This window comes from Astatotilapia calliptera, chromosome 1, assembly GCF_964374335.1.
Source record: "Astatotilapia calliptera chromosome 1, fAstCal68.1, whole genome shotgun sequence".
In the NCBI taxonomy this organism is placed as follows: domain Eukaryota; kingdom Metazoa; phylum Chordata; class Actinopteri; order Cichliformes; family Cichlidae; genus Astatotilapia; species Astatotilapia calliptera.
The window spans coordinates 39,269,313-39,286,420 of NC_137422.1; the positions used below are offsets into that span (position 1 = coordinate 39,269,313).

The following is a 17,108-nucleotide window of genomic DNA, read 5'->3' on the forward strand; positions in this document are numbered from 1 at the left end:
TGTAAATAGACTTCAGTGAACAGGTTCACAAAGGGGTTGAATATAACATTTAAAAATGACCCGTTTCTCTTTATAACTGTGTTACTTACATTGTAACTAATCCAGTCCTTCTTGTCCACTTAAAACATGTTTACATAACTGTTGGTATATTTGTTGCACTGTCAGCTGTCCTCTTGGGCAGATTACTCTTAAAAAAACAAATTTTTAATAACAACAAGATATTTTTTAACTGGATAAATAAAGCATATAAATAAGTGACTGCCAAAAACTGATCCAGCTTCTACTTTGTTACAGGAATGTTGTTTGTGGCTCAAAATGACTTGATATCATTCATGAGGGATACATTTGACATATGTTTCACATATTATAGTCCAACCAGTTATTTATAGCAGTTTAAATACAAGCAGTCAGTTTTTGGTAGACGACCTTTTTTTGGCACAACACCGGCACTCACAAATGAAGTCGCGTTAGATTCAAGCATCCTGTGCATCATGTTCTCCTCAGTGGATTTCAAATGTTTAACCTCTAACTGGTTAGCAGTGGCTGACTTTTCAAAATAAGAGCAGCTTGTTCACTAATAAAATACAAATTAAAAAAAATAATAATAATAAATCACCAAAGCAGATTTCACAAACACCGAAACGTCGAGGACAAAAAACACACCGAGCTCTCATAACTGCTGCTGTGATCATCACGGTTACAGTTTTAACAACATTTACTTCTTTGATTTAAAAATAGACTGATCACGTTTTCATGGAAACAAAATCATAATTTAAAAAAGATTTACTTGTTTAAACGCAGTGTTATAATCTATTGTATAACTAATTTGACCAAATTAAAGGTGTAAAAGCTTCAGGCTACAAATGGTCCAGTGCACCTGATGGTCCAGCTGAAGTGAGGCCAACGATACTGAAATGAAGTAAAAATATTTCTACATGTAAACAAATCAGTCTAAAAACAATAATCAGTCAAATAAAAATACTTTAAAGACCTTTGCAAAGATCCTGATGCTCATTTTTGTGAAGTCTCTCAGGCTGCACGTCACCCGTTTGGTAAACAAGGGTTCAGCTTTACACTCCGAGCTTTACTGATCGAGCGCGCTTCAGATCAAATCAGGGGGTCAATCCTTAATAAGTGCAGACTCACACTCACCGAAAATGTAACTAAAAGTAACTAAAAGTTTGTATTTCCTTCTAAAATTAGGAGTGAGTCCCCCGTTTCCCAAACTTGTTTTAAAGTTTTTATGTTTTAATATTTTCAAGAATTGAAACCTCACGCTGCCTGAACCCGACCTCCTCCTCACCTGGACATGCCTCCTGCTGTTAGGGAGGTTGCGTATGTCCCCTCGCCTCCTCCTCCCCTCAGCTCTGCGGTTCATTGATCCATCCACTCGATCCCGGGGCCCGGACGTCCCCCAGCACCCGTCGCCGGCGCCCCCATCCTTCCGACGACCTTCCAGTCCCGCAGCCTCGGTGGACTGGCTTTGCTCCGGTTTGTTCCGGTTCTTAATCAGGTTGTGGAGCGTCAGAACCGCCAGGGTGCACAGGACATACATGACCCCCTCCCCCCACCCCTCAGACTCTAGGGTGCTTCGGGTGGGTGTTTGGTTTCATCACAGGGTTGTTCCAGCCCAGGTGGGAGCTCACAGGCGTCTCGTTTGGGTCCCGCTGAGGTTGACGATCCTCGCTCTGAATGTTTCCTCTAAAAAGGATCAGCTGTTTAAATCCTGCTGTGTTTGTTCACCTCTGTCCCGAACCCCGCCCCGCCAACATCCACAGACGATAAAAACTTCTGAACCTTGTCCCGTCCTCCTCTCTGCTGTCACGCCAACGGTTATCAAGACAGGTAACCAGAGCCTGCAGCCGCCAGCTTCAGTTTCTCAGTGAAACTCAAGACTGTGCAAACGCCTCCTGCTCTGAAGCGAGGCTGCAGAGCCGTGCACCAAAAACAAAAACCCCCAGATAAGAGAAAAGTGATTCGAAGTGCAACATGGACGCAGAGCAAGATGCAAAGTTTCAGCAGAGTTTTCCCTGCAGTGATATTCTGACCTTGAGCTCCACTGCAAGAAAAAACAAAGTTTGTTGTGCAGACCTGCAAGAAAAGCACGAATCCAGCTCCTGCGTGGAGTCCAAGAACTTCTCCTCACAGAGTTTGTGGATGAGCAGCAGGTGCAGCAAACTGCTTGCTCTGTGAATGGAACAGATTAGCACTGTGGCAGGTCGCGTCTTCACCTCCATCAGACTGAGTGGATCAGAGAAAGAGCTCGAGGGGCCTCCTCTCCCTCTGCCGTCCCGGGACCATCTGTTGTTATTGCTGCAGGATAAAACTGCAGAGGATCGGCGGTGACGTAACAGCACGACACTAAACGATGGATTTATGTTAATATCTTCAGGATAAGCTACGTGCCGGTTTTCACGTTTAATAACAGTCGGGATTACTTCCAGTTCTTTGATCACTGATCCGTTTGCAGTCATTGCTTAAACTGATCACATCTCTAACTTTCACTTTACTGGAGCACTTTTATTCAATAAAGAGAGAGTAGAAATAAAGTAGAGAACAGTAAACATAACTGCAGCACACTGGTCATAAAGATCAGTAAAGGCTGATTTTTAGAGTGAGGAAAAGAATTTATTTTGGAAAGTGCTGTCCCAACTATAATTTTAGATGACAGAAGACTTTTATTTTGACAGCAGTGATGTTCTAGTTGGTAGAATAGTCCAGAAAAGTTTAATTTCGAAAAAAAAAACCCCGATGTCCAAGTATAATTTTAGATCAGAACAGGCTTTTATTTTAGTGACAGGGACAATCTGATTGACATCACCGTCTCATTCTGAATGTGCAGATTGGAAAATCATAAAAGGCTTTTATTGTGGGAACAACGACCTGCTGATTGGGAAAGTAGATGAGGCACAAAGGCTTTTATTTTGGTAAAGTGAAGGGTTTTAGGGTCAGAGTGACCTCGTTCTTTCATGTCGTGGGGACCTCGACCACCTCTCCCAAATATGTGCCATATATGTGACAGAGCCGGGCATGCTGGGACTTTGACCCAGTGGGAGCTGACGGTCTGAATCACAGCCAGCCAATCCTGATGCTCGCCTCTGATTGGTTGCAGACCTCACTGCATATAGCAGCGATCCATCCTGCAGCTCACTGTAAACAGAGCCGGGACCTTTTCTGGAAACGTTCCTGCAAGAACAAAAGGGGGGCGTTTCCGGTCCACCGACCCCTTTCAGGGCGCTAATGAGGGGAGGGCGGGGCTGCGGTCCAAACTCAGGGTCACACGTTAAAAAAAAAAAAAACCTCACGAGGAAGACCCAGGGGTCATCGAGATCTCAGAGAGTTTTAAGAGTTCCTGCAGAAGTTCAATGAGCCAAGGAGGACTTTAGTTTTAATTTATAACTGTCCAAACGTGCTCCGCAGACACGCAGTTTATTCTACAGCTGATGGTAAACAAAGAACGAGGGCTTGACTCAAACCCTGGATTTCAGGGCTCTGTGCTAATGAGGCAGCCTGGGAAAACATGCACTCTTAAATGCCATCCTGACATTTAATTGTAAATTTAGATGAAACCCACTCAGATTTAACACATTTTTATTGGCTTCGTTACTTTCACGACTTTCTTCTTGTAACCTGTAGTTTTATTTTAAACTCACAGCGGCTCCAAAACAACATTCTGCCGTTAGTTAGAAAATCAGCAGATTTTCTTTCTTGTATGTTTGTAGTTTTTAAATCTCAGACTTACAAAACCTCTGAACAATTTTATTTACACAGCGCCAAATCACAACAACAGTCGCCTCAAGGTGCTTTATACTGTACAGTAGACTAGGGCTGTTCGATATAACCATATATATCTGATGACCATATAAAAACATCTATCGTTTGTTTCGTGGTGTCGCAAAATAAACTGTTTGTTCATGGTTTTGATGTCACTGTAGTGGCTATATTCATTTCTTAAAGTTCTCTCTTTCTCTTTAATATAACCACACTACGGACGGACCAGCGCCTGTTTTTATGCGTTGTCGTTACCAACAACGATGGTTTTACCATCGCATGTCCGCTTATTTATTTTCCACATAAACCTTTCACAATAAAGCTCAAGATCCTTTTGAGACTTTTCAAAATAAACTGCATACTCTTTCACGTGATTCAGATTATTTACGGATGAGAAGTAGAAAAGAGCCGCCAGGTGCTAAAAAATAAACCTTAGACTCGAACGTTAGAACAGGCTTTTCCCCGCAGCACGCCGTGTAATAAATACTCAAAGAAAACGGCGGCCGTTACAACTTATGTCTAAAAATGTATATTTTAATGCATCGGTTAAAACACTCGACTCCAGCTACACGACGCCCAGCTGGAAACACTTCCCGCAAGTCGAGCTGCCCGAGATTCACAGAATTTACAGAAAATGTTAAGTTTTTGTGATTTATATCGTTATTGGGACGATAGAATTCTTATATCGGGATATGAGATTTTGGTCATATCCAAAATCTCATATCCTCCGCAGTAAATCAGAACTAACCACCGGTCCATCAGCCGACACTTGTAACACCTGTTTGAAAGCCAGTTTTTATTCTCTGGCTTTAAACCAGGCTGACTGCTTTTATGTATATTTATTGTGATTTAATTGTGCTCAAACTGGGACTCTGTGTTAGAGATGAGCGGATTTTCCTTTAGCCGTTTTCTCTAAACTTCAGTCAGAGCCTGAGGGAGAAAACGACTTGTCACAGAAACAGGAGAAAACTACAGAAGGAGATCCCGGCCTCGCGCCTCCAGCGCTCCTCTGAAACCACTTCCTGTTCTTCAGGTGACCTGAACGCGCCATCAAACAATAACTGATCAAATCAGAGGTATAAAGTCTTCCAGAGAAAGCGGGCTGTGGCGAGTTAATGACCCCAACACGGAGGAGTGTCAGTTATCAGATCGGACTCTCCTTTATTCACACACACACACACACACACACACACACACACACACACACACACACACACACACACACACACGATGGAAATGGAAAATGTTTACACACCAAACTGTTGCAACATGATCAGCTGATTAGATAAACGTGGATAAATAATCCGGTGTTTCATTCTCACACCCTCCCTCCACATCAAGCTCAGACGTAATGTTTATATCAAGTGAATCACAGGAATGTTTTACAGATAACAGCGAGGTCAGAGTGAAAGGATTCACACATGTAGTTACTGTGTTGGTCCTGTAGGGGGCAGTGCAGGCATGCGTTCATGTCTCAGGTGTGTCGGCGACTGTAAGAGGCTCAGACCTGCTGCAGATTACTGGAAACCTGCTGTTTTTATTTAAGGAGCTTTTTCCTTTGGAGGCTCATCTGCCCGTCACAGACTTTCTAAACTCAGCTTAAAATAATAACGTTTGTTTGTTTTTTGTGACGTTTAGTTTGATATTTTCTTGAAGACATCAGATGAAACCTCCCAGTTAGTATTTAAAGGAAGACATTTGTGTGACAACTTTGAAGCACATCTGTCCAGAAGTCTCAGAGTAATCCTAACAAACACAGCTGAACCAATCACATCAATCCTTCAGCAAAGTTTTTTAATAAATGGTTTATGGGCTTCATTCTGAAACCAGTTCAACACATCCAGGATATTTTTCCTTATCGGGCTTATCGGCCGGAGAAGTCTGACCCAGAAATATCAGTTCAGCTCTGAGAGGCGGACTTTCCACAAACAGATTCACTGACGAAGTCTCAGGATTAGAAACTATGAAGAGAATAAACACCCTGCACAGCTGCTGCAGAGAGAGGACAGAGCTGCGTGAAGAAGAAAAAGACGATATAAACAGTTTATTTAAAGAAAAGATGGAAAACCAAAAAAACCTGACTCTGAAGATAACGGCCTTCCCGCCATCACAGCTCTGTCATTAAGCAGAGGGAGGATCTGAATGCTGAGCAGTTACATATCGTCTCAAATTAACCTTAGACGTGTGCAGGACGCTCAGCTTTGCTCCTTTTTAAATCTTATTAAAGCTTTAAAGCAACAAAAGCAGGACCAAAGCGACCTTAAACACAACGTACAGGTTGGTCTGCAGCGGCGGTGATCACGACGGTAAGAGGGGTTAACCCCGAAGTTACCGGGATGAGCCTCGGTTCAGGATGGAGACCCGGAGCTGGTAACGGTTGTGTTGTTGTCACTGAGCGCGTGCGCTCTCATTTATGATTTATTCATGTGTCAGGAATCAGACACGTTTCAGGAAAACCAGAGAAACCAGCACATGAACTGCACTTCCTGTCTCCCTCCACCCTCCGTCTTCATCCCACCTTTTTGCTCTTTTCACCACTGCAGCAGCACTTAGAGGGGGGAGGGGGCGGCTGGGCTTGGTGGTTTACGCCCTCTTCTGCTCTGAGCTATTTCAGGAGGAAATTACAGAGAGATCAGCCGGGTGGAAACACACAGAGTCTGAGTAACGGAGCCGTGACATCAACCAGCTGAAAAAAGGAAAACAGGAGAGGGAAGGAAAGAGCTAACAGAGAAGGAAACAACTCAGCGAGGAGGAGGAGGAGGAGTTTCTCCTCAGCTCCAAACCTCAGACTAAACTCCATGTTTCCTGCTTCAAACACTTCAACCCTCAGAGACGCAGAGCAGCAGACTTTTATGACAGTAAAGGACGTCGGGTGATTTTTGTTCTGCAGTAACTTCAGAACATTTTAGTAAAGCTTCACCTTCACACTCTGAACATTTTCAGACTGTCGTTGGTTTGTTCTTGTCACAATCTCATCTTCATCATCAGTGTGAAGGATCCATCAGTCTGAATTAACAGTGTTGGTGTCCCAGATGTTTCATTTGTTTTCTGATGAACTTGATGAAGTGCATTCTGGGTAAGCTGGAGGCTCTTATCGGCATGTGAGACAGCGGTCAGCTCGGCGCGAGGTCTCCTGATTAAACGCCAGGATCGTCCTGCAGCTGAGAATCTGTCTGTATTTGAACTGAACGCTGCTGCACACGCGCTGCACAACGACGTGCACGGATCAGGCTGATCAAACACATTTTATTTGACACTGAGTCCCCACAACATCCTTAAAACGAGGTGTGCTGCCCTGTCAGAGCGTCTAAAAGTTTTAACCGGTCACTGAACTACTGTTTCTGGATCAGAACCCGTTTTTAACAATGACTTCATCTCAGTCATGTTTTCTTCTCCAGAGGACAAAAATCAAACAGCACAAAAAGGTTAAGCTCACCACAGACCCTCCTCTCACACGGGCAGAACCACTGAAATATTTAATATGAAACAATGAATCCAACAGCCCACGTCCTCACAGAGAGACGAGACTTTGGAACGACGTTCAGACTCGCGGCACAAACGGTTCGTAACAGAATCACAGCTGAAGCGACAGCCGGCAGCTCTCGCCTCTGTGAGACTCGTCAGGCGTTTGACACTCAGCAGCGAGCTTTCTGATTTCTGAGGATGGATGAAGGTAGGCCGGGAACAGGACCAGGATACGTGGCGTCGGCTCCTTTCTCACCGGAGCCCCCGTTCCTGATTTTTATTTTGATTATCAGAGGAAGATAAAGCCGGATATGACAGGCTAGAAGTCATTCAAGACAGGCAGGAGCATGCAGACCCCCGACAGAGGGGTTTCTGATTTGGCCATCCCTTTTAGGCTAAATAAGAGAAACGGCTCTGAGACCGCTTTAACTAGGGCTGGGTTTAAAAACAACAACTCTATTTTAGCTTGAATAACGCGATATCGATAAATTAAATCCTGAATCGATTTCTAAATATAAATGAATTTTGCCAGAAACGCCAGAATCTCAGTTTAAGCTCACAGAACTATTTCAACAGCTGCCAAACAGCTAAAACAGTAAATGAGAGCAGAAAGACGTAAACACAGAGCGCGGATCGTTCACCCGACGGCACAAATTAGAATATTTCTGACTGTGTCAGAAATCGAATCGATTATAGAAATCCAGACGATGCCCAGCTCTGTCTTTGATCTACAGCGACCGTTTCTTACTGCGATGGTTCAGTTTCATCTCACCAGGCCTGAAACTTTTAGCTGGAGTATTTAATCTGAAGTGAAAAAACAAAAACGACTCAAATCTCCCACAAACCACCTGCTGCGCTTTAAAGTCCAAACACCAGCAAAACAAATCGTCACACTTAAATAAAAAAATAACATCTGGATCAAATATCACTGTTAAACTAGTGTGTGTGTGTGTGTGTGTGTGTGTGTGTGTGTTTCCTGTCATTGTTTTCAGTCAATAAACCCGTGCTGGCTTCAGCAGCTCTGCAGGGCCGACATGAAGCCACTCGCTTTCTGTTTTATTGGAATCCCACTGAGCAGGAAATGAAGTCCCTAGACCCAATCACACGTACAGCAGAGATGCCCCAAGGCATCATGGGAGATCTGACTCAGCTGCTCCGCCTGCTGGACTCAGCCCGGCTACAGCCGTCTGGTTTTAATCACACGCCTTACATAACACAGTCACATCTGTATACACATCTTTGTGAGCACTGCCGCTGACATAATTCTCAGGCCTCGTGGCTGATCTGCTTAGGGGGACCCGGCATCCAAAAACAAGTCCTGCAGAGTGACTTCATTTACTAAACGAGACGTTAGCAACATTTTCAACGGTGAATAACAAACAAATACAAACTCAAAGACTGAAAGAAAGCACAAATGTCTTTCAGATTCTCAGTTTTTCAAAATAAACTGTTTAAACTTTGCAGTAGAAAAACTCAAGTCGCTGAATCTGACAGTGTGCACTTTGCAAACCAGCAGTAGGAGAGTGGCTCTGGCTCAGGATGTCAAACAGATCATTGACCAATCAGAAGGCTGGTGAATGATCCCTCCAGTCTGCATGTTGAAGCATTCACAGGCAGGACATAGCGCTGTTCGATACGACGATATGAAAACGTTTATTGTTTCATGTTATACGCGACCGTTTGTTTCGTGGTGTCAGAAAATAAACTGTTTACAGAATATTGCTTCATGGTTTTGATGGTCACTGTAGCAGCTTGGTCATTTCTTAAACTTCGCTCTAAGATTTAAATAACCACATTACAGACAGACAAGCAACTGTTTTTACGCGTTGTCGTTAGCAACAATGACAGTAAGACTATCGTGTGGCTCCGGAGTCCGCTTGTTTATTTTCCATATAAACCCTTCACAATAAAGCTCAAGATCCTGTTGAGACTTTTCAAAATAAACTGAAATGACAGAAAAATACATTATTCTCAATCATCAAATTTCAGAATATGCATCAAACAAATGACCTCAAATACAAACATGACGTGACTATAAATGGCGCTTACAGTCACCACGTGGATGCACGCACAGAGAATCCCAGCATAGCCAGTGACGACGAGGCAGAACCAGGGAGCTCCAAACAGAAGGACCAGTCCAAGCAAATCGAGGACCTTATTCCTAAACGAGGGGCTGCCTCTGTAGCACGGACATGGGTTGGTTATGAAATGTCTGACACGGACCAGAAAACTGTACTCCGTAAATTACGCCGCAAACCGGCCCCCACCACAGACTCAAACACGACAAACCTCTTCAACCACCGACGCAAGAATCACGTGAAAGAGTTTGTAGAGAGTTTACGGATGAAAGCAAAAACGAGCTGTCAGGTGCTCCAAATAAACCTCAGACTCAAACGTTAAAACGGGCGTTGCCCCGACGCACGCCATGTAATAAATACAAAGAAAATGACGGCGGTTACAACTTCTGTCTAAAAACGTATTGCTTTAGGCATCAGACAAAACACTCGACTCCAGGTACACGACGCACAGCTGAAAACACTTCACACAGGTCGAGCTGCCCGAGATCCACAGAATTTACCGAAAATGTAAAATTTGTGCGATAAATATCGTTATCGGGATAAGAAGTGTTCTATCGGGATATGAGATTTTGGTCATAGTGCAGAGCAAGACACCCCAATGCATACAGAGTGATGGAGTCACATAAAGTTAGAAATGACAAGAAAAAACAAACAAACAACTACTACATTTTTGAATCTGGACTCCGTCTTGCTCAACAAAAAGTCCTCAAAATGTCTCAAATTTATTCAAGTCCCCACTAAGACACACAAACAAGAGGGGGAGTGTGTGAGTGCACACACTCCCCCTCTCATGCTGGGTTCAGTCTCTCAGCGTGAAGTCAAGATGACATAATAACTATCATCATCATCGTCGTCATCACCATACTTGAAAAGACGTTACACATTAAGCACCACACCCTCCCTGCAGGCCCGCGGGCGTCTCACAGCAGCGTCACATCTGACGAGTAAATCGAGTCCACGAACAAGTCAAACGGCAGTAAACTAAATTTCCTCACACAACAGAAGAGCTCGTGCTGCCTTCACGACTCCTCTGTGATCTCTGCTGTCAGAAATCAGATTTAGAACCAAACCGAAGCAGCGACGGCAGAAACCAATAGAAAGACACCAAACAGGAGCAAACGTGAGCTTTCATTTAAGTCATCTTCCTGATAAAGCAGATGTGCTAACAGCTGCTGAGACGAGGCGTTCGCTGGTATCCGGTTTAACTGAGCATCACACTAGCTCTGACTCCAGCTGCTCAGCTTTACAGGAACCAGCTTCAGCCGCTCGGCTCATTAAAGGTTAACCGGCTGTTTGCTGAGTTCAGAGTCTGAAGTGTAAAATCACTGCTGACCTGCCAACATGTTCACTGACACATCTGCAGCTCCCGCCTTTATCCCGCTACCCCAAAAAGACGACATCTGACCAACTCCTCTGTGCCCTCAATGACGAGTTTTGACACCTCTGTGTATATCAATAAAGTTGTGCTTTGATGACCATTAGAATCGTTTCCAGATGTTTTGATGGGTAGCTGCACGGGCAGAGCTCACCGTCACCAACTTCTGATGCACGCCCAATCATTTCGTCCTGTAAGCAGCCTGAATATGAAAGACACACAAGCTGTGAGGCCGGGCGAGTTCAGGCAACAAAGTAAAACATAAAAACAGATTTAAGAAGGAAAATGACGAGCTCTTTTTTTTGGCTCTGACGGGCGCCGTAAAAGGATACACGCAGAGACGGTCGCTCTGAAACGTGGAAGTTAGGCTGATGCAGGAAGTCGGCGTAAACACACGTGAGCCTGCAGAGGCCGTCCTGGGAACGGTGCAGTAAACAAGGTGCAACTCCCTGTTACCTGGAAGCTACAAAACCCAACAAAGCTTTGTGGTCACTCTTGTCTGAATTGTGGCAGCACAGTGACGCAGCACACCTGGCGAAGCTTTCACAATCGACCTTTTGTAGGCCACGCTTCGGTCGTAGCCGGCTGGATAAAAGCGGTGCTGTGTGTACGCTGCAGACTAAAAACACGTCACGTCAGACGTGACGGGGAATCGAACACTAAGAACAGAAAAACACAGTTTTCTGAAGAACGTGTGCTGAAAGACGCCCGACAACAAAACGGTTTAATTTGTTCCTTTTCCTGCTTTTCCGTTAAATATTTGGAGCTGTTGGTGAAATTAAAAGAGACCGGTCATAGTCGGGCTCCTGTGGTGACACTGTGTGGGGTTCCTGCTTCTCCTGCTCTCATGTTAAAGGACATTTTCTCAGTTATCACAGGAGAAACCGGAAAGCTCCAGAGAGAGAAAGAAGCTCCGAACTCTGGAAACCTGGAAGTTTAAGGGTTAAAGAAGGAGTCTGTCCACGCCAGTGAAGTGTGACGAGGCTTCTTCGGAGAGGAGACTGTATTTATAGAAGGTTTTGTGCTGCGGTGGTCAGCGTGTGCAGACACACCCTGCAGGCCAACCTCCTCCATCACTGCAGGAACAGGAAGCGTCTGACTCCAGAGGAAAAACTTCAGCAGCTTCTCGTGCAGCTCGCTTCAGGCCTCACATGCTCGCCATCTGCTCGCTCAGTCACACACACACACACACACACACACACACACACACACACACACACACACACACACCTTCTTCCTCTCAGCTGAAAAGTTTCCAGCATCTTTCCTGAGCCGAGCTCTCGGCCCGATTCAAAGCGCCGCGACGGCGAATGTTTGACTTCAGGTTTAAACAGTTTATTCAGCTGAAAGAAACCCGCAAAAGACCAGGAAGCAAGACCAACACGCTGAAGCAACTCCTGCAACCACGGCAACCAAAGCAACAACAGCAACGACCACAGAGTGGTAACAGTCAGCTGACTCGGCGTTTACAGGTGCTCAGATGTGAAAACGTGACACCTTTATTGGTTCTGCTTTCTAAGACTTAACTGTGAACATCAATGATGAAGATCCAGAACATTTCTCATTGATGCGTCTCAGCAAAAACGATAATCGATCATTTTTAACAGAAGTCAGAAGACTCCTGCTCTCCAGAAATAAATGTAAATAGATCACCATCCCACCCCAGGCCGACCTGATGGTCCTAAACGTGAGGTTGTAGGTCTACTGTTCTCCTCAGAAGTTCTTTAAACGCGTCACTATATTTAAAGTTGTTCTGACTTATGACCATTTTGCTCATTCTTGCTCCAGTTATTGATGGATATCAGATAAAAGAAGGCAAATTTATTCCCTCCGTCTGTAAACTGCCTTAAATGTGACTGTTTCTCCTGCTGCTGTTTAAATGCAACTTTCAGTAAATAAACTCCTCGCTGTTCCTCCTCCGCTCTGCACAGCTGCTGCTCAAGGACACGAAACCACAGCAACGACAAACCGAACCAAATATTCATTTTTATTTTTCTGCTCCGATGATCGTTTAGATCAAGTTTGAAAATAAGTTTAAGATCTTTGAAGGAGAAAATCCAGATATTTGTTCTCCTGCATCTCTCCCTCTTCAGCGTTTGTACACTCACAGACTAAACCTGCGATCTGCTGATCAAAGCTAACAGCAGGGCAGACGATTAATCGATTAGTCGATGAGGTGGACACCGTCTGTGTCATTTCCACGAGCATGCATCTGCTGCCACTCTGAGAATAAACTCTAAAAACAAACCGGACGCGAAGCAGAAGTTTTCTGTGATGTGGACAAAGTGTCCGAGAACACGTGCGTGCAAATATTTCACTTTTCTGACTTTTTACTGAAACTCCGATGAGCTGAAAACGTGTTTTCCCAGCAGTAAAGCAGAGAGCTGCTGCTTTCTGCTCCTGTGAGGTAAAGAAGCTGCTGCTGACAGAAACTTGGTCGTCTGCTGATGGTGAAGCTGAGCTCTGTTCAGCGGGATTGCGTAAACGCAGGTTTCGGACCTCTGTGCTGCAGGTCAAACTGAACCCCTGCCATCGATCAGGGCATGAACTGATGGAGCGGTATTGACAGCCGGCGGGCCTGTCGTCATCATCACCATGGAAACTAACACGTGGAGAGCTGGCCAGGTGAGGCCGCGGGGCTTTTGTCCGCGTAAAAACCGCTGAGAAAGAAAAGAGCTTTGAAGCGGTGGAAGCTGCTGGACGGCCGGATGAAAAGAGGCAGAAACAGGCGGGCCGAGCCGGGTCAGACCCGGGTCATGTGAAGGACAGCACCCAGAACCCAGACTCTGAACAGCTGACAGCCCGACGGAAGGAAAAGTTTAGAGGAAGCAGACTTCTCCTTACCTCCCGGTCCCGAGCAGCGCCTCCTCTCCCTCCTTCTCCTCCTCTTCTCCCGCTCCTTCCTCGCAGTGAAGTCTTCTGCAGACTCGGGCAGACTCTCCAGCAACCAGACGCGGATTCAAAGTGAAACCTGCGGATCTCCGAGGCCCCGAATCCGTGTGCGCCTCCTGCCCTGCGCCGCTGGAAACTCCGGACTGCTTGCTTGGTGCTGCTGCCTTCACGGACTGTGGGATATGCGGTGACTCTGTGGTTGCGTGTGTGTTTGAGCGCGCATGGGCGGAGTGGAAAAAATGGCACTTTTATAGACGGAGGGCGGGTCTGACTGTGAGACTGTCAGTGAAAAACATCAGGCTAAGATCTGGCACACACACGTCATCAGCTCAGATGAGCTCTTTAAAATTTAGATTTTTCTTTATTTCATGATTATTCTTTTTTGTTTTCTAAAACATCAGCATGACCCGCACATGTGTCAGTATGTATCACTGCAAAGAGTCAAACAGGTGACAACATGTCAGTAATATGACTGATACAGACATCTTTACAGACAGTACAAAGTGGCCAGTGTGTCACGTTGACCCACTGCAGCTGAAACTGTTTACATAACAGAAGCTCTCATCTTGGTGTTTTTGGGCAAATGTGACATATTTTTACATAAAACCTGCAAAGAGAGCGCGAGACATGTTTTCACTTTGTGAGATAAAACCACAACAATAAGACTTCAGACTTTATATAAATGCATCTATTTATGCAGTATTTGCAGATGCAGGTGAGCGGCACATTAAGGGAAGCTTGAAGAAAGGAAGAAATAACAGGTGTGGGGGTGTGACTTAATCCGGACTTTGGACCTCAGTGCCACCCTCCTGAATGCATCACTGTAAATGTACACACCAGCACAATGTTTGGACACACCTTCTCATTGAATGGTTTTTCTTTATTTTTACTTCTCTCTAAAATGTAAACACAAACTGAAAAAAATGACAACTAACTCTAAATATGTTTTAGATTTTAGTTTCCTGTAGCCGCCCTTTGCTTTGTTGGCAGCGCTGCAAACCTCGCTGCCTTCTCTCAGTGAGCTTCATGATGTAGTCACCTGAATGGTTTCACTTCACAGGTGAGCCTGTCAGGGTTCATTTGTGGAATTTCTTAATCTGGTTGGGACCATCAGTTGTGTTGTGCAGAAGTCAGGTTGGTTCACAGCTCACAGCCCTACTTGACAACTGTTAGAATTCATATTATGGCAAGAACCAATCAGCTAAGTAAAGAGAAACGACAGCCCATCATTACTTTAAGAACTGAAGGTCAGTCAGTCCAGAAAACTTTGAATGTGTCCCCAAAAACCATCAAGCACTACGAGGAAACTGGTTCACATGAGGACCGCCCCAGGAAGGGAAGACCAGGAGTCACCTCTGCTGCTGAGGATAAATAGAATTTTATATATAATTCTAAATGCAAAAAAGTCAAATTTAGAAAGTGTTTCTAACTTCTTCACTTGAAAAAAAAGTGACACAGTGATCTTCATCCTTCATCTTGGTGAAGGAAGCAGATTTAAAGATTTAGGATTCTCGTTTAAATCGGGCTTTTCCTGCTTGCTCATAGGAGGATGTTTGAGTTTGGGGGTCTTCTCTGTATTATTAGCATCTTAACCTTACAATATAAAGCACCTTGAGGTGATTGTTGTTGTGATTTGATGATGCGTAAATGAAACTGAACTGAACTGGCACTATGTTAACCATTTGAAAAAAGATGCAGGAACCTGCCCTGCAACGGTGCGCTGCATAGTGCTGCTCCTCTGGCTCAGTGCTGCCATGGGGTTTATGAGGAGGCCAGGTTTACCTTCATGCAGAAATCCCCAAATCAATATGAAGGAGAACAGGAGAACGTTCATTCTGAACATCTGGATGTGTCGCTTCCTGTCCATGCAAGTAAACGGAAAGGACCTGAGGTCACGCAGAGCTTCATCTTTAAGCCTCGGAGAAAGAAATGCATCGTGTGTGCACCGAAACAAGCAGCTGGTCCTCAGACTGTCGCCACAGCAGAAACCTGTCATTACCAAGGTGAGCGCACAGTTATCCATGAGGCAGAGCGAGCAGCAAACTGACCCACGTGTTCTCTGGATCCAGCAGCAGTTTATCTAACAGCCCAAACAGGCACAGGGAGAAGATGCAAACAGCAGCGTGACGCCTCCTCCTGAATATTCTGTTTTATCAGACTAACCTTTAAAATGTTGTCAGCGGCTATTTCAGTCGCTGCTTTGTGTAAAAATCTTTCAGCATCTGTCAGCAGGCACATCTGTTGCTGAGCTGCAGGTTTCAAGATTCACAGGAAAACTGATGAACACATGAAAATGCTCTCCAATGCACCTCCCACCAGTTTCATCCAGCAACTGGAAGCCTCCCAGTCTGTTCTGCTGCTGCTGCATTTCATTTTACTGGTGGTGGAAGTTTCATCATATCCCACAGACGTCTGTGTGGCTTCAGACTTTTTGGTGATTTTCCACCTCAGGCTTCGTGGAAAAAGACGGCGACGTGGAGGCTGGAGGCCTGTGGGTCTGTTATAGGGCTGAGTCTCAAACACTGCAGCCAATCAGGACGTGCGAGGATGACCCGCAGGTCTCTGCTGAGAGAAAAATTCCATATTCTCTGAGGTTATGAAACCATTACTCAGTCAGAGCTGAACATGTGAAGCGCATGTGTTTGGGCTGAGAGTCATTTCCACTTCCTGTCCTCGTCTCCTCACTGATATCCATCAGGAAGCTTCAAAAATCACTTAGAAATAGTTGCCGCGATCCAGCAAGAAGTCTGAAATCTAAAATCGTCTTATTTTAATCAAAGCACAATTAAACCTTTGAACTAACTCAGCGTTTTCTGTCTAAAGAAGCCAAAGACTTCACACAACACCCACGTTTAAAGGAAGCTTTTTATGTTTGTATTGTTCATTTGTTGACTTTGGTTTGAGGACGTGCAGGTTTGTTTGTTTCAGTTTCATTTTCAGCTTCTTCACGTTTGATCAAACTAACAGAAACTAAAACTGACATGTTAGATTTTGGTAAATGGCCTGCATTTGTATAGCGCTTTACTTATTCCCTAAGGACTCCAAAGTACTTTACACTACATTCAGTCATCCACACATCCACACACAGGTGATGGCAGCTACATTGTAGCCACAGCCACCCTGGGGCGCACTGACAGAGGCGAGGCTGCCGGATACTGGCGCCACCGGGCCCTCTGACCACCACCAGTAGGCAGTAGGTGAAGTGTCTCGCCCAAGGACACAACGACTGAGACTGTCAGAACCGGCAACCTTCCAATTACAAGACGAACTGCCAACTCTTGAGCCACGATCGCCCATTTTACTTTGCAAGTATAGTTTATATTCTATTTCTACTAAGAAAGTATTTTTTTCACATCTGGTTTTAGTTTTTAGTTTAGTTTCAGTTAAGAGAGTTTATGTTTACCCATGGACCCTGAAGGCAGCACCTCTTATGCTCACACAAACACGTGAAACACATCAAGGCCTCAAACAGTGAAGCAGTTAAAGACAGCAGCCTCTTTAAAGGTAAACTGAAGGGTTTCATAGTT

The 17,108-nt window shown here is 44.8% G+C and overlaps 1 protein-coding gene across 7 annotated transcripts in view; it reads right to left on the bottom strand.

The window, feature by feature from the left end:
* kifc3 (kinesin family member C3) overlaps positions 1 to 13,762 on the bottom strand; it is a 38,972-nt gene extending 25,210 nt beyond the window's left edge. For 6 of the 7 annotated variants that reach the window (XM_026176482.2, XM_080303466.1, XM_080303468.1 and 3 more), the window contains exon 1: positions 1,304 to 1,813. In XM_026176482.2, coding sequence (XP_026032267.2) covers positions 1,304 to 1,555 — 252 coding nt within the window. In that variant the 5' untranslated portion in view covers positions 1,556 to 1,813. Of the gene's footprint in view, positions 1 to 1,303; positions 1,814 to 13,533 lie in introns of those variants that run through there. The other variant, XM_080303502.1, reaches the window with a different exon arrangement.
* Between the last annotated feature and the right edge of the window lie 3,346 nt (positions 13,763 to 17,108).